At 42.5% G+C, this 26,787-nt stretch overlaps 1 protein-coding gene across 1 annotated transcript in view; it reads left to right on the forward strand.

The window, feature by feature from the left end:
* Positions 1–26,787, forward strand: part of RAB7A (RAB7A, member RAS oncogene family) — a 74,383-nt gene that overhangs the window by 32,108 nt on the left and 15,488 nt on the right. Inside the window, exons 2-3 of the mRNA XM_055343129.1 lie at positions 21,166–21,226; positions 22,931–23,057. Of these exons, the coding sequence (XP_055199104.1) occupies positions 21,174–21,226; positions 22,931–23,057 (180 nt within the window). The 5' untranslated portion in view covers positions 21,166–21,173. The remainder of the gene's footprint in view (positions 1–21,165; positions 21,227–22,930; positions 23,058–26,787) is intronic.

The following is a 26,787-nucleotide window of genomic DNA, read 5'->3' on the forward strand; positions in this document are numbered from 1 at the left end:
TAGATCTAAAAGTTTGGGTGAATTTAGGTTAAAAAAATTTTTTTTAAGATTTTATTTATTTATTCATGAGTGACACAGAGAGGGGTGGGGGCAGAGACACAGGCAGAGGGAGAAGCAGGCTCCCTGCGTGGAGCCTGATGTGGGACTCCAGGAGCACGTGCTGAGCCAAAGGCAGATGCTCAACCCCTGAGCCACCCAGGTGTCCCAGGTTATATGTTTTTGATGAGAATATTTCATAATGTCTGATTGTCCCACTGTTAGTGAAGATTAGTTTAATCACTATATTAAAATGGTCACAGATATGTACTGCTCTTCTTTCCCAACCTCTGTGATTAGGAAATGATCTGTGAGGTGCTATTTTGGTGACATGTACAGCTTTAGTTCCCCATCCCCCCCTTCACCTGTGGTATTAGCATCATTGATGATACTGACCTTAACCTTTTGTTTTCATTAAGGGTTGCAAGATGATTTTTTTTTTATTTCAGTTATTCTTTATATGTTCCTTTTTTTTTTTTTTTTTAAAGTAGGCTCCATGCCCAACTCGGGGCTTGAACTCAAACTGAGATCCTGACTGAGCTGAAATCAAGAATCGGACACCCAACTGACTGAGGCACCCAGACACCCCTCAAAATTATTCGTTAAACAGCTAGTTCAGGTTCTGTCATCCAGAGTAATGCAATTTGGCAAACATTTATTATATTCTAAGGCTACCATGTTTGAGTATCTGTATTCAATGTTAATGTTATCATGTTAATGTTATAATATTAATTTAGGGATCCCTGGGTGGCGCAGCGGTTTGGCGCCTGCCTTTGGCCCAGGGCGCGATCCTGGAGACCCGGGATCGAATCCCACATCGGGCTCCCAGTGCATGGAGCCTGCTTCTCCCTCTGCCTGTGTCTCTGCCTCTCTCTCTCTCTCTCTGTGACTATCCTAAGTAAATAAAAATTTAAAAAAAAATAATGTTAATTTATTTGCCTATGTAGGTAGAGAGGCCAACTGAAGAGATGTGTTCAGTTTATTTTTTTATTTTTTATTTTTTTTAGATGTGTTCAGTTTAGGAGGCATTATTTAATTGTGTTTTTCGAGTTGGATTAGGGAGGGTTGGTGGTACCCTTGAGAAGGGGCAGGAAGGCCATTGGAGTTAAAAGCAGCATCACTGGCAGAATCAGCAGTAGAAAAGTCTAGGGCACTGGAAAGGGACTGAGTTTGGCAAAGTAAGAAAGTTGTGGCTAAGGGAACTGTTTCTTTCTGAGGATGGGAACAGTGTGTGCAGTCTAGACTGCCTCCACATTACTCATGACTCACGTGGACAGGCTGGGAAGAATTGCCAGGAGGATAGTGGAGAGAATCTTAGGGAATTCATTTCCAGCCCAACTTAATGGGAGGGGGAAAGGTAGTCCTCTCTGTGGAATGTCTCATGGATTCTCATCTCTCCTTTTTTTATTTCTTTAGGTTCCCTAAGGGTCCAGATGATTTTGCTTACTCAGCTTTTTCTGTGTTCAACACCAGATGTTGGTACACAGGTGGTTTCCTATTTTTTTTGGCTATCGTGGATAATGATGCTGTCAACATTTGTGAGCAGGTTTTTGTGTGGATGTATGTTTCATTTCTCTTGGGTTCAACTCTAGGAATGAAATTGCTGGGTCATAGGGTGACTCTGTTGAACTTTCTGAGGGACTGCCAGACTTTTGCAGAGTGACTGCACCCATTCACCTTTGCCCCAGCAGTGTATGGAGGTCTAGTTTTTCCATGTGCTCATCAGCACTTGTTATGGTCTGTCCTTTCAATTATAGTCATCCTAGTGGGTATGACGTGGGTTCTTCTTGTCTTTTGACTTACACCTGGGGCTGGCTTGCCTGACACCATCTGTTGCTGGACTTTTTGTGCCCAGTACTTGGCACTATTTAACCAGACTGCATGCTGGGATTCAGATTCCATTGAGAATCTGCGTGGCTCAGCCCCTACTATGGTTGGCTTTCGGTTCAGTCAGTTGTTTACTTCTAGTCTAATCAGGAGTTGCTGGGTTTGGGTCACAGTACAACAGGGATGCTCCTGGTGGGAGCTGAGGCTGGCAGAGTGTGAAGAGGCAGGTTACATTGGAGGGGGAAGTTGAATGTGTTAAGCAAATAGACCAAAAGGGAGCTGGGGCCAACCCCTGGGAGGGCTGGAAAAGTAAGCCCAAGGTGCTCTGTGATTGCTAACACCATGTATATAGAGCAGAGCAGGGCAACTCTGGGGCTGAAGAAATAAAGAAGCAGGAAATAACGAGGATTCTCACTGGGGCTGTGCAAGTTTTTGAAAAGTTTAGGGAAGATTAGTTTATGGGTAGGACTAGGTCAGATGTAATGGTTAGGGTAGAGGAGCATAGGAAATAGTTTTACGTTTGAGAAGAGGAGAGAATGTTCCCCTTGGACAGATTTGGGTGGATGGAATGTTTTATATGTGATGTGACTCTAGGTGCTCACAGAACACATGACAAATGTGTGTGCGGCAGATAAAAGCATAAACTGGAATCCAGGTTTGATGCCCTGAATGAAGTAGGAAGTGAAGCATTGCAAGGTCACCAGTTCTTCCAGGTCATCTCCTCAAATATCTGCAGATGGCCTCTGATTACCTTCTCTTTTTTATAGAACAGCTTAATTGAGGTATAATTGCCATATAGTAAACTGGACGTGTTTATATATGTTGAGTTTTGACATATGCATATGTCTGTGAAACTGTCACCACAATCAAGATGATCAACAAATGCATTATCCCAAAAGTCTCCTAATGCCCCTTTACAAATCCTCCCTCCTGCCTACTGCCCCTTCCTTATCCATCCCCAGGCAATCACTGACTGACTTGCTTTCTAGTTTGCATTTTCTTTCCATTTCATTTAAATGGAATCTATGTATGTACTTTATGTATATGCACATACTGTGGATATACTTTTGAGGGAGAGGTGTTTGACTTCTTTCAACGTTGTTATTTTGAGATTCATCCATGTTAAATGTATCAAGTAGTTCATACCTTTTTGAAACCAAATGGTATTCTATTATATAGATGTGTCACAGTTCTCTGTTCTCTGATTGATGGCCATTTCTTCCAGGTTTTGGCTATTACAAATAAACCTGCTGTGGGACGCCTGAGTGGCTCAACGGTTGGTCTGCCTTTGTCTAATAAGCGCGTGATCCCAGGGAGCCTGCTTCTCTGCCTGCCTCTCTCTCTCTCTCTTTCTCTCTCTCTCATAAATAAATAAATCTTAAAAAAAAACACACACAAACCTGCTATGAACATTTGTGTACAAGTCTGGATATATGCTTTCATTTCTCTTGGGCAGCTACTTAGGGGAATTGTTAAGTCTCACCCTTTCAAGGTTTGCTTAGTATATATTCACAAGATTGTGCAACCAACACAACTCTGTCATTCTGGGAACATATTTTATATTTTCATCACCCCAAAATGTATGTTTAATTTTTAAAATGGTTTTTCTGTGTCTTACATTCCCACTAGCAGTACTGTTCCATATCCTCCAATTGTTCCATATCTTCACCAACATTCAGTATGGTCATTTAAAATTTCTAGGCATTCAAACAGGTGGGTAGCTTTTTTTTGTTTTTGTTTTTTTGTTTTTAAAGATTTTATTTATTCATAAGAGACACGGGAACAGACACAGGCAGAGGGAGAAGCAGGCTCCATGCACAGAGCCTGACATGGGACTTGATCCTGGGTCTCCAGGACCACACCCTGGGCTGAAGGCTGCACTAAACTGCTGAGCCACCTGGGCTGCCCAGGTGGGTAGTTTTATCTCATGGTTTTTGCATTTCCTTAATGAGTAATAATGTGGCTCATCTTTTCACATGTTTACTCATCTTTGATGAAGTATCTGGTTAATCTTTTGCTTATTGAGTTGTTTTCGTACTGAGTTTTAGAGTTCTAAGTCTGTTAGATACATGGTTTGCACATGTTTTCCATCTTTGTCTTTCCATTAACAGTGTCTTTTGAAGAGCAGAAGTTCTTAACCCTTATAAAGTCCAGTTTGTCAATCCTTCTGTACATTGTGCTTTTGTTGTGATGTATAGGAAATCTGCCTACCTCAAATTTCCGACAGTCTTGAAATAGGACTAGGTTTTATTGTATTTTATTTTATTTTATTGGTTTTTTTTGAAAGATATTATTTATTTATTCATGAGACAGAGGCAGAAAGAGAAGCAGGCTCTCCATGAGGAGCCGGATGTGGGACTCGATCCAAGGACCCTGGTATCACGACCCAAGCCGAAGGCAGATGCCCATCTACTGAGCCACCCAGGAGTCCCAGGACTAGATTTTAAACTGAGGTAGGGTCTCAGGTACCCAGGGGGCATTTACATTTGTCGTCTATGTCCCTCACTGGATACACTGGAGAGTCAGAAATTGTCGGGTTAATAAATAAGCCAGTTATCAAAGTAGTCAGTTGCTCAGTCACCTGTCAGTTATGTGAGCATGCCTGTACTTAGCCAACTCTAAAATGATACAGGGTTCTTCATCCCCATCTGTCTCCCGTGTTTTCTGAACTGGCTCTTCCTCCTGTCAAACGGATGCCTAAAGAAAAAATATAAATGTTACCTTAAGAAAAATAAAATTTGGAAGGCACATCCCCTTTCTCTTTCGAAAAAATCCAAGTCTCCTCTGTAGTCTTCCATCTCTGAGTATGGTTAGACTCCTTTTATAAAAGTTGTAGTTACAGAGCCCGTTAAAACTCTGAAGGTATGAGGATTGCCCTTTTCTTATTGTCTTCCTGCTCCATACCTTGCTTTGCTAGAGAAGGAATCCTATTATGCTTGAGATGAGGAAGCGCTTGATCAGTAGCTTCTACATACTCTTTCCCTAAGCCTCTCTTGTGTTCTTGCTCCTGTCACCTAGATGTTCCCAGTTTTCAGGTCTTTGAGTTTTTCTTCCTTTTCTTTCTAGCCATATTTCCTCTCTTACCTCCTAAATTCCTAAGGAGACCTAAATTTATTGGCCCATTAGTATGTTTAGGCTTCGTCGTTGTAGATTGTACTCTGACATAGGTATCTTGACTGAGGCATATTGATATCCCTGAGGGCTATGTTTGCTTATTGTAGATGTTCATTTCTTTTTTCTTTTTTTTTAAGATTTTATTTATTTACTCGTGAGAGACACACAGAGGCAGAGAGAGAAGCAAGCTTCCTGCGAGGAGCCCAATGTGGGGCTCTATCCCAGGACCCTGGGATCATGACCTGAGCCAAAGGCAGACGCTCAACCACTGAGCCACCCAGGCGTCCCGTGTAGATGTTCATTTCTTGATTGGACTCTTTTTTTTTTTTTTTTTTTTATGATAGGCACACAGTGAGAGAGAGAGAGAGAGGCAGAGACATAGGCAGAGGGAGAAGCAGGCTCCATGCACCGAGAGCCCGACGCGGGATTCGATCCCGGGTCTCCAGGATCGCGCCCTGGGCCAAAGGCAGGCGCTAAACCGCTGCGCCACCCAGGGATCCCTCTTGATTGGACTCTTGCTGCTGTTTTTCTTTTCATTAAATGTTAAAGGATGTATTTTTTTATTCTGGGACACCTGGGTGGCTCAGTGGTTGGGCCTCTGCCTTTGGCTCAGGGTGTGATCCTGGAGACCAGGATCAAGTTCCACATTGGATTCCCTGCAGGGAGCCTGCTTCTCCCTCTGCCTATGTCTTTGCCTCTCTCTCTTTCTCTGTCTCATGAATAAATAAATAAAATCTTTTTAAAAAAAGATTTATTTATTGAGAGAAAGAGCATGTACATTTGCACTGGAGGCAGGGAGGGGCAGAGGGAGAGGGAATCTCAAGCAGACTCCCTGCTGAGGGCGGAACCTGATGTTGGACTCCATCCCATGACCCTGAGATCATCAGCTGAGCTGAAATCACCAGTTAGATGTTTAACCGACCAAGCTACCCAGGTGCCCCAAGAAAGGATATGTTTTAATTTTAAGTTCTGTAATTGGAAAATGTCCTCAGTCATGGGGATCATCTCAGCAAGAAGAGTGAAGACTAAAGTTACATTGGTTGAAGGACAATCCCGTAGCAAACTGAATTGGAGAAAATTGTATTGCGTTTATTAGGGACTCACTCCATTTTACCACTAACCAGTAGTAGCTCCAAGAATTCAAGAGGTGGGGAGATACTGATCTTAATAGTAATGAGCTACCACCACTTTTTTTTTTTTAAAGATCATATTCATTTATTTTTTTGAGAGATAGAAAGACAACATGAGCATGAGCAGCAGGAGAGAGGAGGCAGAGAGAGAGGGAAAAGCAGGCTCCCCACTGAGCAGGGAGCCAGATGTGGTGCTCGATCCCAGGACCTTAACTTCATAACCTGAGCCAAAGGCAGATGCTTAACCAACTGAGCCAGCCAGGGGTCCCACCACCACCCCTTAATGATAATGTATCAGACATTGGTGTCTCTGGTTCTTTTACATCTTCATTCTCATTCTTCAAGGAGCACAAAAAGATAAAACTACAACTTTTTACACATTTAGGAATTCACTATAAAAGGCCCAAGAAAGGCAGATTATTTACCCCAACTTGCACAACTAGTAGGTTTCAAAGCCCTGATTTGAACCAGAGCCTCTCAGGTCCCAAAGCCCTTGCTTGGTTGGTCTGTTATCCCAGTTTGTCTTGCATCTGGATAAGGATCAGATCTGCTTTTGGGGAATAGTATTGAGAACACCCCCTAAGCCACAGCATTCCGACCAACCTTTGTATGACCAGCTGTGGATTATTAAGGAATCCCATCACTCCTCACATTCTTTCCTTAAGAGTATTGCTTTTTGCCTCTGAAGATAAAACAAACACTCTTAAAGCTTTGTTAGAAATGTTAGCTGTAGGGGATCCCTGGGTGGCTCTGCGGTTTAGCGCCTGCCTTTGGCCCAGGGCGCTATCCTGGAGTCCCAGGATCGAGTCCTGCGTCGGGCTCCTGGCATGGAGCCTGCCTCTCCCTCCTGTGTCTCTCCCCCCCCCCCATCATAAATAAATAATCTTAAAAAAAAAAAAAAAAGAAATGTTAGCGCTTAAATCTCTTATCCTTTTCAAGAAAAGGTAAGATCATGACCGTCATTTAAATATGAAATGAACACATGTCAAAAATTTTGTTTAGCATATTGATTGAATAAAGCAGGGGGAAAATGTTACAACCAAAGAATACAAAGAACAGATATAATTGTAGGTCAGTAAAGTGAAAGGAACATGCAAATGAACATAAAACCTGCTCATCCAGAGGGGAAAAGAGAATTCTCCAGCTAGAATTCATTTGCATATCCACAAACAAGTTCTCTACAATTTACAGTTGGGTTACAGGCAATGGAAAGCTAGAGTCAACCCAAAAGAAAGTGCTCTAGATTTAGAGTCTAAGTAATGCATAGTTTCCCACTGGAGACATCCCATGCTGCTTTTAAATTCAAGTTTACTTACAGAATATGAGAATCTATAATATTGTTTTCTCTTTCTTTTGTTTCATATATTAAGTACTTGTTTAAAAATGGTTTTGGTGGTGAGGCTTTATGATTTTAAGCCCCAGTGATTGCATATTAGGCTTAATCTATTCTGTTCATGTATTTTGGAGACATTATATGAAGTAAGATCTTTGTTTTAAAGCTGGTGTACTTAGGGACACGTGGGCGGCTCAGTGGTTGAGCATCTCCCTTCAGCTTAAGGCATGATTCTGGGATCAAGTCCCACATTGGGCTCCTCTTGAGGAGTCTACTTCTCCCTCTGCGTGTGTGTGTGTGTGTGTGTGTGTGATGAATAGATAAAATCTTAAAACAAACTTTAAATAAATCAAGCAAGCAAGCCGGTGTACTTAGAAGCATTTACTACTTTGAGCATCTGTTTTGAGAATTACAGCCACTGAGCTTCAGCCCTTCAGACAAGTTGTCAGACTTGCAGTATTCCTGCATTCCTAGTATCTGACTTGAAGAAAGAATCAAGGGTTTAGAACCCTGTAGAACCTTAAACATTGGGTAAGAGTTTGCTGCTCTAACTTGTATTTCCCTAGAGGTAACTTGCCTCCTCCCCCCTTCTAATATCAGAGAGAGAAATGTTGTATAGCTACAGTTTTTTTATTCCTTTGATCTATTTTTTTTTAAGTTTTTATTTATTTATTCATGAGAGGCAGAAAGGGAGAGGCAGGCTCCCCCTGGGAGCCTGATGAACCAATCCTGGAACTCCAGGATCACAACCCGAGCCAAAGGCAGACACCCAACAACTGAGCCACCCAAGTGCACCCTCCTTTGACCTATTGAAAAGAAAATTCAACTGAGTAAACTAAAGATTTTACTGGTTTTATTGAAGTCATGAACCAGGCAGCATCCCATTTAGCAGCGAAGGGAACTCCAAAGAGCTGTACAAAATGAAAAGACTTTTATTGGCAGAAGGGAGTGGGACAGGGAAGTTATATATTAGTAATAACTAATAATAAGTTATTAAGTTATTAAATAAGTAACTAGTAATAAGTGGATTGGTTGTGAGAAGGTCACTTTTCTATGGGAGACAGAGGGGTCTTCAGGCAGATTACCTCACTGGTGTTGACCAGGTAATTCCTGACTGACTGGTTTAAGATTCCATTCTGGAAGAGGCCAGAACTGTAATTACATCTCAATTTGGTGATGCTGGGCTTAGCATAAGTGACTTCGTTTTATGCCTGTTATCTTGTTTTTTAACAGATCTTATTTTTTGGAGAGGTGGGATTGGTGTGTTGTGGTAAAAAGAACTAGTATTTTTATTGTGTTGTCAAGAGTGAAAGACAAGATGAAACAAGGAATAGCCGTAAATTGAGATTTGAGATGTTTGAGGACTGTACACATCCTAGTGAAATGCTCTGGAATTTAGACCAGCCCTATACAATAACACTTTCTGTGATAATGGAAATGTTCTATATCTGCACTGTTCAGTATGCTAGGTGCCAGCCACAGGTGGGTGTCAAGTGCCTAAAATGTGGCTAGTGTGGCTGGGAACTATATTTGACCTCATTTAGTTTCATTTAAATAGCCACCTGTGGTTAGTAACTACTGTACAGGACATGTGCCCTGTCCAAGCAGTAGCTGTTTACCAAGCCCTCATGTGGGGTGCACACTGTTGGAATTGGGGATTCAGGGATGGAGGAGAGACTGCCTTCAAGGAGAACTCGCCTTTGTCCCGTTTGCGTGGGAGGCAGTTATGCAGGAAGGCCTGATTCAGTATGATGAAGGGGGCTCTGAGACCCAAATGCTCTGGAGTTTGGGGAGTGGTGTCCAGGAAGACAGGTTCTCCACATTACCTAGCCATTACCCCCTCCCAGAGGAGCAAGCTCCTGGTACATGAAGAGGGTAGGACCCTGGGGGAGGAGTGGCAAGCGCACTTGAGATAGAAGGAATATAGGGGTGGAAATGATGCATAATCTGGAGAAATATTATAAGATTAGACTTGATACCTGCCTCCCATGGTCGTCTGGAGGGCCCATGGCAGGCTGGGCTGTAGCTTTTGTGTGCCCACTCTAGTCTTGGTGAATTCATACTCTCAGGTCCTGTGGGCATGCCCGCTGTCTTGACCTCAGCTGTTTTTCATCCCTCTGGTCCAGCTGCTCCTCAGACCTGACCCTTCACAGTCTTGCTCTCTCTTTTCAGTCCTTTAATATTTCCCACTAGACTTCCTGGGAACTTCTCTGAAGCTTGTAAGGGATAGAAAACAAGTAAAACATCCTGACCAATTAGTTTTGACACATTGGACATTCCTCCTTACACATTGTGTGTACAGCTGTTCAGCCTTGCTTTTGAAACTGTTCCAGTATTTCTGCTGGTAGTGTTCTTTCCCTTAAACTCCTGTATTTATACTGCCCTGTGGAATGATCATGTCTTCTTGCCACCAAACAGCACACCTCTAGAAGGCAAGGCCAGCCATCTATTACTGTTCTTTGAACTGCCCTGTGTGTCCAGTGAATGTTGACATTCCCATTTTAGCACAGGCATCTAAACTGAAGTCATAAAATCCTAGCACAAAAAACATTCCTCAGCAGTGAAATTTGAGATACAACTAAATATAGTATATCTTTTTTTTTTAATATAGTATATCTATATAAAAAATAGGGATGCCTGGCTGGCTCAGTAGTTGAGCATCTGCCTTTAGCTCAGGGTGTGATCCCGCGGTCCTGGGATCAAGTCCCGTATCTGGCTCCCATAGGGAGCCTACTTCTCCCTCTGCCCAGGTCTCTGCCTCTCTGTGTGTCTCTCATGAATAAATAAAATAAAATAAAATTTTTAAAAGATTTGATTGCAAAATTACTCCGGGCCCTCTATTTACGAAGAAAGGGGAATACGATAAAATTCAACTGAGCTCATGTTTTTTCCTAGACTTGGAAGTCCCCTTAAGCTGTAACATGAAAGTTATTGAAATATGAACTTCAGAATCCATGTTCCTGACCAGATCTTTGACTCTGTTAAATCAGTGGCTCTTTTTTTTTTTTAAGATTTTATTTATTTATTCATAGGAGAGAGAGAGAGAAAGAGAGAAATCAGTGGCTCTTGAACTTTCCAGAGTACAAACTGGTTCGGCATGGCAAGAAATTCCACAGGCCCTGCCCACTTCTCCCAGCCATCTTTGTCCCAGGTGTGGGCTCCCTCTTAGGGCATTCCACCCTGGGTTGGTCACAGCTTAGTCATACCCACAGCATCCATTTTTGTACTGGGTGGTTGTAGTGGAAACTAGTGAAAGGAAGCCTTGAGTTTGTCTTGGGTTCTGGGGAGAGGAGGCTAGAGGAGGCTTCCTTCTGAAGGCAGCATTTGACCTGAAAGGGAAAGAAAAAACTTGCTACAGACAAACCCTGGTGCCCTGGAGTAGAGAACCTAGATTTAAGGTTTTAGGATTATTCTGAGATACACTTGTGTTGAATGAAGGGCATTGGAGCTTAGCCAGTTGAAGGGTAAGAAAGGTGCTCCAGACCAGGCAAGTGACTTTATTCAAAGGCTAGTTAAAAGTAAAAAGGTGGCTTACCTGCCTGAATGCCTGTTGTACATTTGGAGATAGTGATAGTTTGTACCAACCAGTTGCCAGATTCTTCTTTCCAACCTAATCTTGTTGTATGAGTTTCTAGAACACCAGCATTATCCTGAGCTCCTTCAAAGTGACTTGATAACTCCACAGAAAGGGCTTTTGTCCTTCCCTCTTCCTTCCCATATTGGCAGTCTTTCCACTCCTGTGCCACCGCCCAGGATGAGCTGCCTCCTCTCTGGAGCTTTGCATCCCTTCTGGAAGTATGTGGCTGTGGCCTCCTACATTCTTCTCCCATTCACTTTGGTGTACTTGCACCTGGTACTAGCACTGTCTGATCATGGGGTTTCCAAAAAACTCCAGTTTTCCATCTTTCTCATTTCCTTATTGGAGGAATTTTTGCTACTGTTTTTTTTTTTTTAAGATTTTATTTATTTATTCATGAAAGACACAGAGAGAAAGAGGCTGAGACACAGGCAGAGGGAGAAGCAGGCTCCATGCAGGAAGCCCGATGCGAGACTTGATCCCGGGACTCCAGGATCACGCCCTGGGACGAAGGCAGGCACTAAACCGCTGAGCCACCAAGGGATTCCTGCTACTGTTTTTAACTACGGCTTCAGTTTTAATTTGGGAGCTTTCAAAACATCATTTGAGATGTTATTTTCTTGCCTTTCTTCTGGGCCTAGAATTTTGAGAGCATTTTTATTTTTAACTCAGGCAATCTGTTACACCCCGTCCTTTTTCCTCTTTTAAAAAAATTTAAAAAAAAATAATAAATAAAAAAATTTTTTTATTTATTTATTTTTTAATAGGGTATTTTCTGAATTTGCTAACCCTTGGATTATTAAAGTAGCCGTGCTCCAACTCCCATCCCCAAAGGACACACTGAACATCCTTTAACTGTCCCATAAGTAACACTAAGTTATCTTAATCTTCATGCTTACCCAGATGAGATGATACAGGTAAGATGCATAGCTTGGAGACAAGCACACAGTAAGTAAGTTTTCAAGAGGTGCACTTAGTAATGTTTGATTGTAGGCTTTCACGTAGCTAGTCTTCCTTCACTTGTTACCAGTGTTTCCCATGCCCATCAAGCACACCTACCTTCTACAACCAGTATAACTTACTTCCTTTCATCTCCTGGCTTAGAGCTTCTGCTGAGAATTGTTTTTATTTATCTTTATGACCTTTTATGGTTCTCTCCTGCTACTCTAGAACCCTTCTACAGTGCCAGTGCCTTTTAGCCATTGACATTGGGATTGGCTGGGTGTTATTATTGGTTGAAAATTCTGCTCTTGGGGAGCCTAGCTGGCTCAGACAGTAGAGCATATGACTCTTGATCTTGGGATCATGAATTTGGGGGTAGTTTACTTAAAAAGATTCTGCTCCTGTTCAAACTTCTCTTTCCATCCTTTAAAAAAAAAAAAAGATTTATTTATTCATGACAGAGAGAGAGAGAGAGGAGAGGCAGAGACATAGGCAGAGGGAGAAGCAGGCTCCATGCAGGGAGCCCGACATGGGACTCGATCCCAGGTCTCCAGGATCACACCCTGGGCTGAAGGTGGCGCTAAACCGCTGGGCCACCAAGGCTGCCCTCTTTCCATCTTAAGCTGCTCTGTTGTGGAAATCCAAATTCATACTGTGCTTCTCCCTTTTTCTCTCAAATTAATCTTAAAACAAGTAACTTCTGGGGTGCCTCGCTAGTTCAGTCAGTAGGTTATGTGCCTTGATCCTCAGGGTCAGGTCTCAAATTCCATGTTGGGCCGGGAGTCTACTCCAAAAAAAAGTTACTTCTGGGGCACCTGCGTGGCTCATTAGATTAAGCATCTGCCTTCAGCTCAGGTCATGATCTCAGGGGTCCTGGGATTGAGCCATTGCGGGAGTCTGCTTTTCCCTCTGTCCTTCCCCCTAATTCTTTCTCCTCTCTCCCTTTTTTTAAAAAAAGTTACTTATCAAAGTCATAACATAGTTCTTTATTTAGGCTTCATTTTTAGAAGGTATGTACTAGATGTTTCTAACCTAAGATTTCTATCATGACAAAACTAACAGTCTTCTTGCCCTCAAACCAAAGGCTGATTATCACAGATAACCAGAGATGATTATCAAGCCAGAATCTGGGATACATTGCCATAAAAGTTTGTCACAGTATTTTTATTAATGAAAATAAATGTATACATTCTTGATTTTCCTATAGACATTCCAATTTGTTAAAAATGTGAATTGAATTTACAGTTTTTTTTAATTTAATTTAATTAATTTATTTATTCATGAGAGACACACAGAGAAGGAGGTAGAGACACAGGCAGAGGGAGAAGCAGGCTCCATGCAGGGAGCCTGATGCAGGACTCGATCCCGGGTCTCCAGAATCATGTCCCGGGCTGAAGGTGGCACCAAACCCCTGAGCCACTGAGGCTGCCCCTACAGTTTTTATTATGGAAAAGTTTCAAATATGTGCAAAAGTAGTGTGAACCCCCATGTACCCATTGTTCAGCCTGTTAATAGCTCATGCCCATCTTCTTTTGGCTGTGCACTCCATCTCACCCTGTGGATACAGCAGACATTACTGTTCAGGTTGGCAACCAGCACAGTCATAGTCTGTGATTTCAAATTCCTTTCCAGTCCCTTCCCTCCCCTGTTTCCCCTGAGCCACGTAGGAGCCCCTGCTGGTCTTCTTTAATAGTAGGGTACAGAGCACAGAGTCTTGGAAGAAAATGGATTGGAGAGGTTTCATTCTGGTTAGAGTTTAGAATTGTACTTTAGAATCTGCTCAGAAGCCTACAGCTCCAGGTGGTTTGGTGGCTTAGTTGGTTAAGTGTCTGCCTTCTGCTCAGATCATGATCCCAGAGTCCTGGGATCAAGCCCGGCACTGGGGCTTAATTCTCCCTCTCCTTCTCCCTCTGCCTGCAGCTCTGCTTGTGCTCACTCACACTCTCTGTCAAATAAATAAAATCTTAAAAAAAAAAAAAGCCTACAACTTCTAAAATCTGTGTCCCCATGATACTTTCTTCTCAATACTATATTTAGACTATGCAGTGAATCACTTTATAGTAGGTAAAATAGACAAAGACCATCAGACAACTGAAAGATACCTGGTTGAAATGTTTGACCTCTGCTTATCTAGGAGTTGCAGATGGAACCAGTTGACCCTCTCTTCTAGCTATGTGATTAACAATGATTTGTGCTAATGATAGCTGGGGTATGGCAAAATGGAAATACTAGTTCACTGCTGGTGTGGGTGTTAATAAAAGCTGTTCTGGAAAATAATTTATCAGTATATTTCAAGGGCTTTTAAAATATTCATACTACTTTGCTGAATGATAACACATTTATGTTTATGTGTCTGATGAGATATGCTGACAGATTATATGCATAGGTTCATCTCATAATTAAAAATAACTGCATGCTTAATGGGATTATCAATATGCTGAAATATCATGCCACCTTAATAACACAGGAGGATATTTAATATAGAAAAAACAGGATGCACCAGTATAATCTCAACCATTTGAAGGAAAACTAGAAAGACTTCTACCGTGCTGTTTCTGTAGTGATTGTTTCGAGGAGTTGGAATTTTGGGTCCTTGGTCCTTTTTGTCTTTGCTTCACTCTTTTATATACCTTTGAATTTTCTAAAATTAATACTTTAATTGGGGGGTGGAAGAGAGATAGGGTGGCAGAAAAGCCAACTGTCTGATTAGGATCTAGCTGTTAGAGGTAGGCAACTAACTTGGCAACACCAAGCAAATAAAACTGTTAAAGGGCTCTAGAAAACCAGTTGGTTTCACTGTCCTAGCCTTGTTGCACATCTAACATTTCTGCCATCACTGTGTCAGACACACATGTAAATCAGAACAGCAATTATGGGGCCTCAGATCAGTGGTTTCCAGACCCAGTGTGTGTGCCTCAGTTGCCAGTGGGAACTTTTCAGAATGCCTTGATGAGGATTGTTCTCCAGCTCTGATGAACCAGAATCCTCTTGCAGTGAGAGCTGGTATTGCAGAGTGGCATGATGGTGGAGGATTGGGGCCTGGGCTGACATATCTGATAATTCCAGCTCTGCCACTCAGTTGCTGTGTGATCTTGGATATGATACAACACCTGGTTCACTTTTATTCCCTGTGTTTTACACTATTGATGGCTTTGCAACACTTTGCTCAGCTCCTTGATACTGCAACTCCCTAGAGTCTCACCTCTACTTGAGCACAGTCATCATGAGTTTGTGACCACCATGCAAAATTGCATTGGCCAGACTTTGTAGTGGCCCCGTGACCGCCAACTTCTACCCCTTCCCTGCTCTTTCTGTTTTTCCCATACCAATTCTTTGTTCTTGCTGCCCTCCCCTTGACCATTCTCGATTGAGCCCTTTCTGACTCATTGACCCTGCCCAGCCTAGACCCTTGGAAAGTATTTTCCTGACCTTTAGAAGATAACATAGATAAATGGATTAATGGATGTTATCAGAAATGTTAAAAGGAGTTAGGGACCTCATACAACTTTTTTTCCTATTTGCCTCCTTGGTTTCTCCTGTAAAAGGAGTGGTCTCTGGTTAGAAACTGTTTTCCAATTAAAAATTGCTAGTTTGTAGTATTTTTTTTTTTTTAAGTAAACTCTATGCCCAGCCTGGGGCTAGAATTCACAACTCTGAGATCAAGTCGCATGCTCTACCACCTGAGCCAGCCGGTGTTGCCTAAGTTTGTAGGATTTCAAAAAGTAATTTCAGTCCTCAGAAATCCATGAAGGTGCTGATGGAAATCAGTAACAAAAGAAATTGTTAGGGGCACCTGGGTAGCTCTGTTAAGTGGCTGATTTTTTTTTTTTTAAGATTTTATTTATTCATGAGAGACACACAGAGAGAGACAGAGAGACAGAGACACGGGCAGAGGGAGAAGCAGGCTCCCTACAGGGAGCCTGACCTGGGACTCGATCCCTGGACTCCAGGATCATGCCCTGGGCCGAAGGCAGGCGCTGAGCCACCTGGGCTGCACAAGTGGCCGATTCTTGATTTCGGCCCAGGTCATGATCTCAGGGTTGTGTGAGCCCAACATCAGGCTCCACACTCAGCGAGGAGTCTGCTTGCCCCTCTCCCTCTGCTCCTCCCCCCAAATAAAGTCTTAAAAAAGAAGAAGAAGAAACTGCTAGTGGAGATTTTAAAGCCATTGCAGCCTGGGCAGCTTATTACAGGAAAAGTACTCAGGTTTTGTTATGGTTTTTTTCTTAGCTCTTTTGTAGAAACAAGTGTCCCATTCTTGATCCTGGAGATCAGTAAGTACAAAAACATAGCTCTTAACTTTGCCAGTTTAAAGCCATCAACGTCCTGGTGAAACCACATGTTGGTTTCTTCACATCCACTGTTGAGTGCCATTTTCAACAACCCTTGAATATTTGATAGGCCCTAAGTGAAGATGAAAATCCTCATTCATGTGTAATTCATCTTTCATGATGAATAAGGACTATTTTTGTAGTGAGGAAACGTATTTGAAAAATCAGCATATTAACATTTTCCTCCAAAATTGAGGCCTTTTCAGTTTAAAGGTAACATGTTCTTCCAAAGGTCACAATAAGCTAATATAAAGAAAACTAAGCTATTTGTAATTCTGTCCCCCAGGAAGAACGTGCTAAAGTTCTGTGTATTCCTTTCAACTTTTACATTTACATCTTTACTCCTTTGGGAATCTGTTTTGGAGCATGCATTGTAGAGATCTTAATTCTCATCAGAATTTTTCTGGCTGCCTTCACTTAGTGAATTCTTTTTTATCCTTTTGCTACTGAATTTTATAATGCCGTATTTGCCCAAATTATTCATTTTTGGGTTTTCTTTTTAGTCCTATTCCAGCCCCATACTTTTAATACTCTATTTTTCTAACATACTTTCCCAAGACTATGAAGGCAAGTCCGCTGTCCTGTCATTATTCTTTTTGGGGGAGGATTGAGAGGGACTCGTGTATTTTTATGAATAAAAATCCTTGGGATTGTTTCAGTTGGGAGAATTTACATCTCTCATTAAAGCTTCCTATTGGAAATATTTCTTCAGTTACTCAGATTTCCTTTGTTTCAGTAAGATTGTCATTATTTAATGCTGTTAATCACTGCAACAGCGGTTATAGTATAAATTTGGAGGGACACCTGGGTGGCTCGGAGGTTGACTGTCTGCCTTTGGCTCAGGATGTGATCCCAGGGTCCTGGGATCGAATCCCACATCTGGCTCCCTGCAGGGAGTCTGCTTCTCCCTCTGCCTGTGTCTCTGCCTCTCTCTCTGTGTGTCCCTCATGAATAAATAAAATTTTAAAATAAATAAATTTGGAAAATCCTTTAGGAAAGCGAATTAAAGTCATGAAAATGTTTATACTTTTGATTCAATAACCCCATTCATGAACAAAATCTGTAAGTTAACAAAACCCTTTGGCCAGTGTGAAAATTTGGCCTGTGGCTTTGTTCCTGGGGAACCTGATAAAGGCAGACTATCACTTCTGTTGCTGTGCACTGTGGCTTATAGTAAAATGTCTCCTGGTTGGTAATTGCATCTGGACAGGGAGAGGCTGTGAGTACCCAATGGACCCCCATGCTTGGGCTTCCCAGAGCACGGTGGCTCTTGTGCTGGATATGCCCCTCACAAGGAGCCAAAGGAGGGATCCCTGGGTGGCGCAGCGGTTTGGCGCCTGCCTTTGGCCCAGGGCGCGATCCTGGAGACCTGGAATCAAATCCCACGTCGGGTTCCCGATGCATGGAGCCTGCTTCTCCCTCTGCCTGTGTCTCTGCCTCTCTCTCTCTCTCCCTGTGTGACTATCATAAATAAATAAAATAAAAATAAATTAAAAAAAACAAGGAGCCAAAGGAGCTATTAAAAGAGATGATTGGCTCCTCAGCAATGTCAGTATTAAGTCAGGGGTTGAACCCACACTGTCTCCCTGTATCTGAGCCTTCTTTCTGTGTAGACTGCTACAAAAACAGCCAGCAAGCTGTGTTCCTGTCCCAGTCCTTCTCCTTGGCAAGTGCCAGGTATGCCCTGTGATATGCTTGTGAGTCTAAGAACATCCTCCCCACCCCATGGCTGTTCCTGTGTCCCAAGGAAATGATCCTACAAACAAGTTCAAATGTATTTTTTATAGCATTACTTTCCCCAGATTTTTGGTATATTAAGTAAAAGGCAGGAATGGCCATTTATTTATTTTTAATATTTTATTTATTTATTCATGAGAGAGACAGAGACACAAGGCAGAGGGAGAAGCAGGCTTCCTGCACGGAGCCTGATGCCAGACTCATCCCTGGACCCCAGGATCATGCCCTGAGCCAAAGGCAAATGCTCAGTCACTGAGCCACCCAGACACCCCAGGAATGGCTATTTAAACACTTAATTCACTCAAAGAAATATGAGGCATTAAGACTGTAACAGAAGCAAGTACTAGCAACAAGGATAAAGAATAATACAGAAGGAACAGAATATAGATTGTGTGCTGGGCATATGTGCCTGCTCTAGTGAGCACTTAGGAACCTTTTGGGCTGTGTCAGGTGTTTCTGGGATCTTTATGACTGAGATTTGCAGATGAGGAAAGAACTTAGGACTCTCCTGCCCTAGAGAGTCAGTCTGCCTGACAAGGTGAGTTGTGTTTGTTTTTTAAATAAAAATAATAAATTATAAAATATTTTGTTAAATTAATATTGTTTACAGTATTAAAGAGATACGAAGCAATACTTGGTACACCAGTAGGTTTACTAAACCAAGTAATGGAGATCTCTTTTCACGTTCTCAAAATCAATGACTTTCCTAAATATTCTTCAAGAATTTTTTTGTAAAGCTTCTCATCTTTTTTCATCCTTTTCCTTAAGTTGCCCTTCTTTAAGTTTGAAACTATCCTGTCATAATCTGATCTCCAACCCAAAATGTGGACCAGAACTTGGGGTGAGATTCTTTAACGTTGGTCAAGGCGGTCTCTGGGGAGGAAGGTAGGGCTGGTAGGGCTCCTTAGGTAACAGGTGATTTGAGGGTATAACTCTCACTGTGGATGGGGGGAAAAAAACTAGGTATGATGGAAGACTAAAGGAAATGGAATTTACAACAAACTCAGCGCATCCTATATTGCTCCCTGACACACCAGTGGGAACTTTATAGACTGATCCTGGTGGGCAGAGAGTTGGTGTCTTCAGTAGACCTACCAGAGAAATGAGACTTTGGGCAGTGACACAGCATAACCCTTGGGTGTGATGTGCGGGCTGGTTTAAGTGCCTGGTAGGCTGTCTTCTGGTCTCGCTCCCACTTCCAAAGTGTTTGAGAAGCTTTTGGAAAGCTCCACCTTCAGGAGCATAGGGCTCATTATCTAATCCTTCCCTGTGGGGCAGTAGTCAGTTGTAATATTTCCTTTCAGTTTGTGGTCTTTGGTGCAATCCCACCTGTTGAAAGAGAACAGTTGACAGCGAGGCATCTGGAAATGAGGGAGCGTAGCTTAATTGCCTTGCATGGACTCTGATTTACTGGTTCTCTCAATGCCTTCTGAAGTCCATGTTCTGTTTTTATTCTCTCTGTATTTGACACACATTAAAATGATAGCAGCCAGTACTCACTGAGCACTTACTACATTCTAGTGACTGTCCTGAGCATTTTAGTCCCTCAGGCCTCACAGCATCCTTAGGACATGATAGCCATTACCTGTATATCCCTAGCTCAACACAGTGGTTACATGACTTGCCTCAGATCACAGCTAATAATGAGTAGCATAGCCAGAGTAAAAATCTAGTGGTCCAGGATCAGTATTTGCATGCTTAAGTCTCACTCACTATAGCCAGTATGATCAGCCTCAGCCTTCTAGAAGCTAGGTGGTTAAAAATGAGACTAAAAATTAGCTTTTCTGAAATGGAATTTTGACAGCATTGTTCCCCCAAACTGAAGAAGAATAACAACAGGCTTTACTGAACCCACTTCCTTACCTGCCTTTTTTATATGTAAACACATTTCCTCCAGCTCCACTGAAGGCAGGAGGTCGATGTTGACCCTTGCCTGGGTCCTTGTAGTCTCCTGCCCTGGCATTTTCACTGTCTGCTGAGGATAATGGGCCAGAGCTAAGGTTTCTCAGGTGTAGGTATCAGTCTCGATTCAGTCCTGAATTTCTGATTATAGAGAAGAATGCAGGCCTTCTGCTGGGGATTCCATCCAGCTGTCTGAGGAGTGATCCTCCAGCAGTCTTAGGTAAGTTGCTAACATTGGAGTCCGGAATATAGGACTCCTACTTTTCTGAAACTCAGAATCAGGTTCAGGAGACCAAGGGATAATTAAGACAGGAACCCTGCCTTAGTAAGTAAATAGGGGCAGATTTCTGGAATAGAGATGAGCAAAAATGAGGCACCTTACATATTGTCTAGCCAGGCTGCCTGAAAGGTTTTTTTTTTTTTCTTTCTTTCTTTTTTTTTTTTTTTAAGATTTTATTTATTTATTCATGAGAGGCACACACAAAGAGCGAGGCAGAAACACAGGCAGAGGGAGAAGCAAGCTCCATGCAGAGAGCCCAGTGTGGGACTCGATCCCCCGTCTCCAGGATCAGGCCCCGGGCTGAAGGCAGCCCTAAACCGCTGAGCTACCTGGGCTGCCCTGAAAGGTTTTCTAGAAAAGGGTGATCTCAAGAGCTGCAGGTCAACAAGTATTGTTCTCACATCAACCCCAATATTTGATAATTGTTCTCTACTTGGCACTGGAGATGCAGTGGGGAATAAAACGGTCTTGGTGGAAGTTGTTGGAGAAGGGAGAAAACAAATTAATAGATTTGGATGTCCAGTAGTGGTAAGTGCTCTGAAGAAAAAAAGTAAGGCAATGTAAAGGGTTAGAGAGCAGATGGGGAGAGGGTGTGCCACTTTAGATAAAGTGATCACGTCTCTGAGGAAGTGCTATGTGAGCAGAGACTTGAATGAAGCAGGGCCTAGTTGTTAAATTGAACATTAATCCACAGTGATCCAGAAACATCTGAGAGGGAGAATCCATCCTTTTAGACTGCTCCAAGCGGCAGGATGACCCTGCCTCTCATGATTTTGCCCAGCTTGTGTCCAAAGTTCTAAGATTGATTCTGCTTTCTGTCCGGTCCCCCTGGGTGGCAGGGAAATAGCTAAATGGGAAGGCTTAGTGCTCCTGGGGCTGTGTTGATGCTTGTGGGGACAAGGTTTGCCTGGGTATTTCTGTCACGCTCACAAGTACTTTCTCCTTTCTCCTTTTAGTTTGAAGGATGACCTCTAGGAAGAAAGTGTTGCTGAAGGTTATCATCCTGGGAGATTCTGGGTAAGTTTGAAGTAACAGATTGGTTTGGATTAAAATGTGACTTTGAAGCCATTGAAGCCATGCCCTCCCTGCTGACATTTGCCACTTCTCTAATAGTAGTGGCAGTAGGGTTCTAGGTCTCCTGCCATTTCCAGCACAGCAGAATTTTTTTTTTTTTTTTTTTTAGCACAGCAGAAATTTTAATGATCTCTTGGTCTGTTATCCTTGGTTCCCTGGTCTTTGGCATGATTTAGGGTAAGGAGTAGCCATTTAAACTCAAGAACGGTTTCACTGGAATCTTTTTTTTCTGAGCTGATTAGACAAGGGAGTTCTGTTCATGTGTAGATTTGTTGCCACTGAACTCATGCCTACCAGTTGTGGGTTTGGAGTCTGGATACAGCTGTGCAGTATCTTCCCACTACTGGGTCTGATTTGGGGTGTATATGGAAGAACTTGTGACTGGAAAACTGGGTTCTGATCCTAGATCTGCCACTAAATAAGTGACTAACTCTTCAGTACCTGTTAACGATTCTGTGGGAGGCTTTTCAGACTCAGCATCTGATGTGACCTGGGAAACCTTAGACCAACTAGAAGCTATGTATTTTTTTTTTAAATGATGATGATGATGATGATGATGATGATAAAGATAAATGCAGGTGTGCCTCCTTACACGAAAGTTCCCTGCCCTTTAAGAAGGCAGTGATTTTTCTACCCTGGCTGGCTTTTCTGATTGCCCTGTGGAGCTTTTCAAAAGTAAGCATTTTTCCAGACCATTGTGTTGGGCCTCATTGGCAGTACTTAAATACATACATCTCTCTGTCTCCCTCCTCCCTCCTTCCTGGTGACCACTGTGCTGTCAGGATTGAAAGGTACTGTTTTAGGCCCAAACTTGCATGGGAAAAATCACCGGGCCTTTATTTGATGAGAGACCTCCTGACCTCTCCCCTGAAAATTCAGACCCAGGTGACCTGGATTGGAGAACACTGCCTTAAGCCATAACTTCCAGGTCCTCTGCCTATGAAGATGAGTATGTTCCTTAGTGGGAAAGGAAGGTGATCCTGTTGACTTGGAAGAAGACTTTTATATTATCTTCAGCCTGCCCTAACTAATCTCATCACCAAAAAAATCCACACATTGTCTCTTACTGAGTTTTCTTACTGAAAAACTTCCCTGGAGGAGCTTACTCTGAGGTAGATTCTGATTTGGTGGGAATACTGATACTTTCCCCACTTCAGATTTTAAGCTTTGAAGCAGCAGGTGGCTGACTGGCATATATGTCTGCTCATAGCCAGTGACTTTCTCCTGCTATTACTTTCTTGGACTGAATAGCAGCCCCTAAATGGAGAGACACCCAAGACAGCAGAGATATTTTTAGAATGGTGGCAGGATCTTATTGCTGTAGCTTCTTTTAGAAGGAGAGTATTTGCTGACATCTTTCTGGAAGGAAAAAAATAATACTAAGTTCTACCATCTGAGTTGCTTGTACCAAAACTTAAGAGCAGCTTTTCAACATCTGATCCACATCTATAGCCCGTACTTTTGTTCCAGGAAAAAATAAAACCTCGAATGAGTAACACTGAGCAGTTTGCTGGCACTGTCCTCTGTTGTGATTACAGTTGCTTGTTATCCTTTAAGCTGGCAAGTATCTTCAGAGCTGCAAATATCAGAATCATTTTTCTGCCCCTTCTAACGTGACCTATACTTGTGGTTTTTCTCCAATTTCAGAGTTGGTAAGACATCACTCATGAACCAGTATGTGAACAAGAAATTCAGTAATCAGTACAAAGCTACAATAGGAGCAGACTTTCTGACAAAGGAGGTGATGGTGGATGACAGACTAGTTACAATGCAGGTAAGCACACATCTCAACTTTGTCACCCAAGCCTTGTTCATTCAGTCTGAACTCTTTTGTTCATGCCTAAGCATTTTCCCACCCCATTCTTCATTTCCCACTACTATATTCATGGATAATTGGTTGCAGGTAGGATGGCCAGATACAAATACAGGACATCAGGTATGACCCAGGCATTGCATGAGACATACTAGAAATTTTTCATTGGTTTTCCAAAGTTCAAATTTAATTGGAGTTCCTGTTTTTTTGTTGTTGGTTTGGTGTTTTGTTTTTTTTTTTTTTTTTTTTTTTTTTTGCTGAATTTGATAACATACAGGCCCAAACTTTGGTCTCCAAAATGTTTAAGTCATTCCTTTCTTAATATCCCCACATGGGGGACGCCTGGGTGGCTCAGCAGTTGAGCGTCTGACTTTGGCTCTGGGCATGATCCCGGGGTCTGGGATCAAGTCCCAAATCAGGCTCCCCTTGGGGAGCCTGCCTCTCTCTCTGTCTGTGTCTCTGCCCCCCCCCCCCATGTCTCATGAATAAAGAAATAAAATCTTAAAAACAAAAATCGCCACATAGTATTTTAGGTCAGAATATCTTTGGGTCTCTCCTAGATTCTTATAGTAGCTGTTAATGTAGTTTCCCTGTTTTTCTGACTTTTAATCTGTCCTATCTATAGCCACCAACTTTGTATTTCTGTTAAGTCAGCCTGGCTTTTTTGTGTATCACCTTACTTAATTTTCAGGGGGTTTCCCTTGCAACAGTTAGGATAAAATACACATTCCTTCATATGACCTTTTGAAAGTCTTTGCATTCTGACAACAAACTATTCTTCACTTTGTCTTTTTCCAGTCCTTCCAAACCATGTGCTGCTTTTAACAAGCTGTCATTGCACCTGTCTGCCTCCATCCCAGCCCCTTTGTCCCATCTCCATCCATCCTGAAAAGTCTCCAACTTTTAGCCTAGGTGTTGTCTTTTGAAATTCCTATCTCCACAGCAGTTGTTCCTTCCTGTATTTTTTTTTCTAAGATTTTATTTATTCATGAGAGACAGAGAGAGTCAGAGACAGGCAGAAGGAAAAGCAGGCTCCATTCAGGGAGCCTGATGTGGGACCCGATCCCAGGTCTCCAAGATCATGCCCTGGACTGAAGCCAGGCACCAAACCGCTGAGCCACCCAATCCCCTCCTTTCTGTATTAAATGAGATCCCTGGCAGACTAGGCCTCTTGAGACAAATGTAACTCTTAATCCCACTGTGTGGTCCTAGCAAAAACCAGGCTCACCAAAATGTTTGGGTGATCCAGGTGTTACAAGTAGAAGCTTTTACACATTGACCTCAAGCTGTGATGTTCTCTGAGAGGATAAGGACTCAACACTTCCTTGGCCCATACATCCAGGATGGATTTAATACGGGTTCAAAAAATTATTAAAGAGATGTTCAAAATATGACTGAAGTTTTAATAAGCCAAGCTTGAGAGAAAGAGAATTTCGAGATTATCAGAAAGAAGGGAGAACTGAAAGCCGGTGATTCGCTCAGGGGCTTCTGAGCTCATGGTGCTTTGCAAGTGTATAACCAGGATGAGAACTTCATCACTCACCAGGGGCAGGAGATGTGACTACAAAAGATAGAGGAGCTATCTTTTTGTCTCCCTTGGGGAGACACACAAACACCCTCTTTCTCTCCCTCTCTCTGTCACTGACTCAGTCACCCAGGACCTCAGAAAGCTGTGGAAACAGGATCAAGTACCTCAGCCCAAGGAAGTGGCGGAGCTCATGAAGTAAAGGCCTGAGGCTTTGCCTCTTTTCCTTTTTTTTTGGAGACTGTCATTCTCACTATGCTTGTCTGGATTGTGAGCTTATACTCTGTGGTACAGAAATATAGATGACTTCAATATAAACCCATAAATCCCCGTCGTTCGTGACAAAAGCAGAGAGAGGACCATTCTATAGGAAGACTTGCAACTTCAGGATACAAGATGAGCTCATAGCCACATGAGGAAATAATGTACCACAAAAAATGTTCACAATGACTAGAGATTTTTTAAAAAGGAACAGAAACCATAATGAACAAGGACAGTAAAAAAAAAATGAGGATATGGAAAACTTAGAACTTGAAGAAGTGAAAAACGTGGTCAGCTAGAGAGAAAAGACAGATTACTTACTAAGGAACAACAGAGGAGTTCTCAGGGACAACAGGAGGCAGAAGGAAAGGGAATGTCTTCCGTATGCTGGGGTTAAGTCCTACCTGCAAATTTGACGTGTGTTCCAGCCAGACTGAAGGCTCCTTCTTGGACCAGGAGAGACAGAGCTATGGAGCCAGGCTGTGGTTTTGACAGCAATGTACGTTGATCCCAGAGTCAGAAACCTGCTCCTCCTGAGTGTAGGGCCATTATAATAGAACCCCATGTATTCGACCAAGCAGAACCCTGTGGTGCTGCACAAGACTGGACACCACATGGAGAACCACAGGTCATCAGAGTCAGGAAACAGTGGGAAAGGGAATGTGTTCCTGAAAGGTTGAAAAAACGGCTGACCCTCATGCTAGCTTGAAAGACTAGAGGGAAATGAAAACCATCATCTCTGGACAAAGGTATCACCATCCTAGATCTTTTTCTTTTTTTTTTTAAGATTTTTATTTATTCATGAGACAGAGGGGGAGAGAGAGAGGCAAAGGGAGAAGCAGGCTCCATGCAGGGAGCCCGAAGTGGGACTCGATCCTGGTCTCCACGCTCACGTCCTGGGCTAAAGGTGGTGCTAAACTGCTGAGCCACCCTGGTTGCCCACCATCCTAGATCTTGAGGAGAGGAATAATCACATACTTTTCACAGGCTTTTAGCAGCATACAATAAGATAACTCGTAAATAAGAAAACAAGGCAAGAACCAATGGAAAGCTCCCTGGTCATTCAGAGTGATTTTTATATTTAAAGAAACAAGGCAATCTTATATATCTGGAGAGAAGAAATTAAACAGGTGGTTTAGGTTAATAGAATTTCTAAAAATAAACTACAATAACCAAAAGGTGGAAATCCAAGAATGTTTTTAGCAGCAGCTAAGATATGCCAGAAGAGGGATCCCTGGGTGGCGCAGCGGTTTGGTGCCTGCCTTTGGCCCAGGACGCGATCCTGGAGACCCGGGATCGAATCCCACGTCGGGCTCCCGGTGCATGGAGCCTGCTTCTCCCTCTGCCTATGTCTCTGCCTCTCTCTCTCTCTGTGTGTGTGTGACTATCATTAAAAATAAATAAATAGGGATCCCTGGGTGGCGCAGCGGTTTGGCGCCTGCCTTTGGCCCAGGGCACGATCCTGGAGACCCGGGATCGAATCCCACGTCGGGCTCCCGGTGCATGGAGCCTGCTTCTCCCTCTGCCTGTGTCTCTGCCTCTCTCCCTCTCTCTGTGACTATCATAAATAAATAAAAATTAAAAAAAAAATTTAAAAAAAAAATAATAAATAAATAAATAAATAAATAAACAAACAAACAAATAAATAAATAAAAAGATATGCCAGAAGAGCTGAAAGGAAGAATGGTAGGAAAGAGGCATGAACAGGATTCAGTAGATAGGTCAGACCTCCTTTTAATCTCAAAAAGAAGAGATCAAAGATAGTATTTGCCGAAAATTTTCCAGAATTGACGTGGCACCAATTCAGAGATTGAGGAAGCCCAAATTGCAAGGTTGGATAAATAAAAAAGAAATGTTGACAAATCATAATAAAATTGCAAAAACAAAAGATAAACTCAGAAAGCA

The sequence above is a fragment of the Nyctereutes procyonoides genome, unplaced genomic scaffold, assembly GCF_905146905.1.
Source record: "Nyctereutes procyonoides isolate TBG_1078 unplaced genomic scaffold, NYPRO_anot_genome, whole genome shotgun sequence".
NCBI classification, from domain to species: domain Eukaryota; kingdom Metazoa; phylum Chordata; class Mammalia; order Carnivora; family Canidae; genus Nyctereutes; species Nyctereutes procyonoides.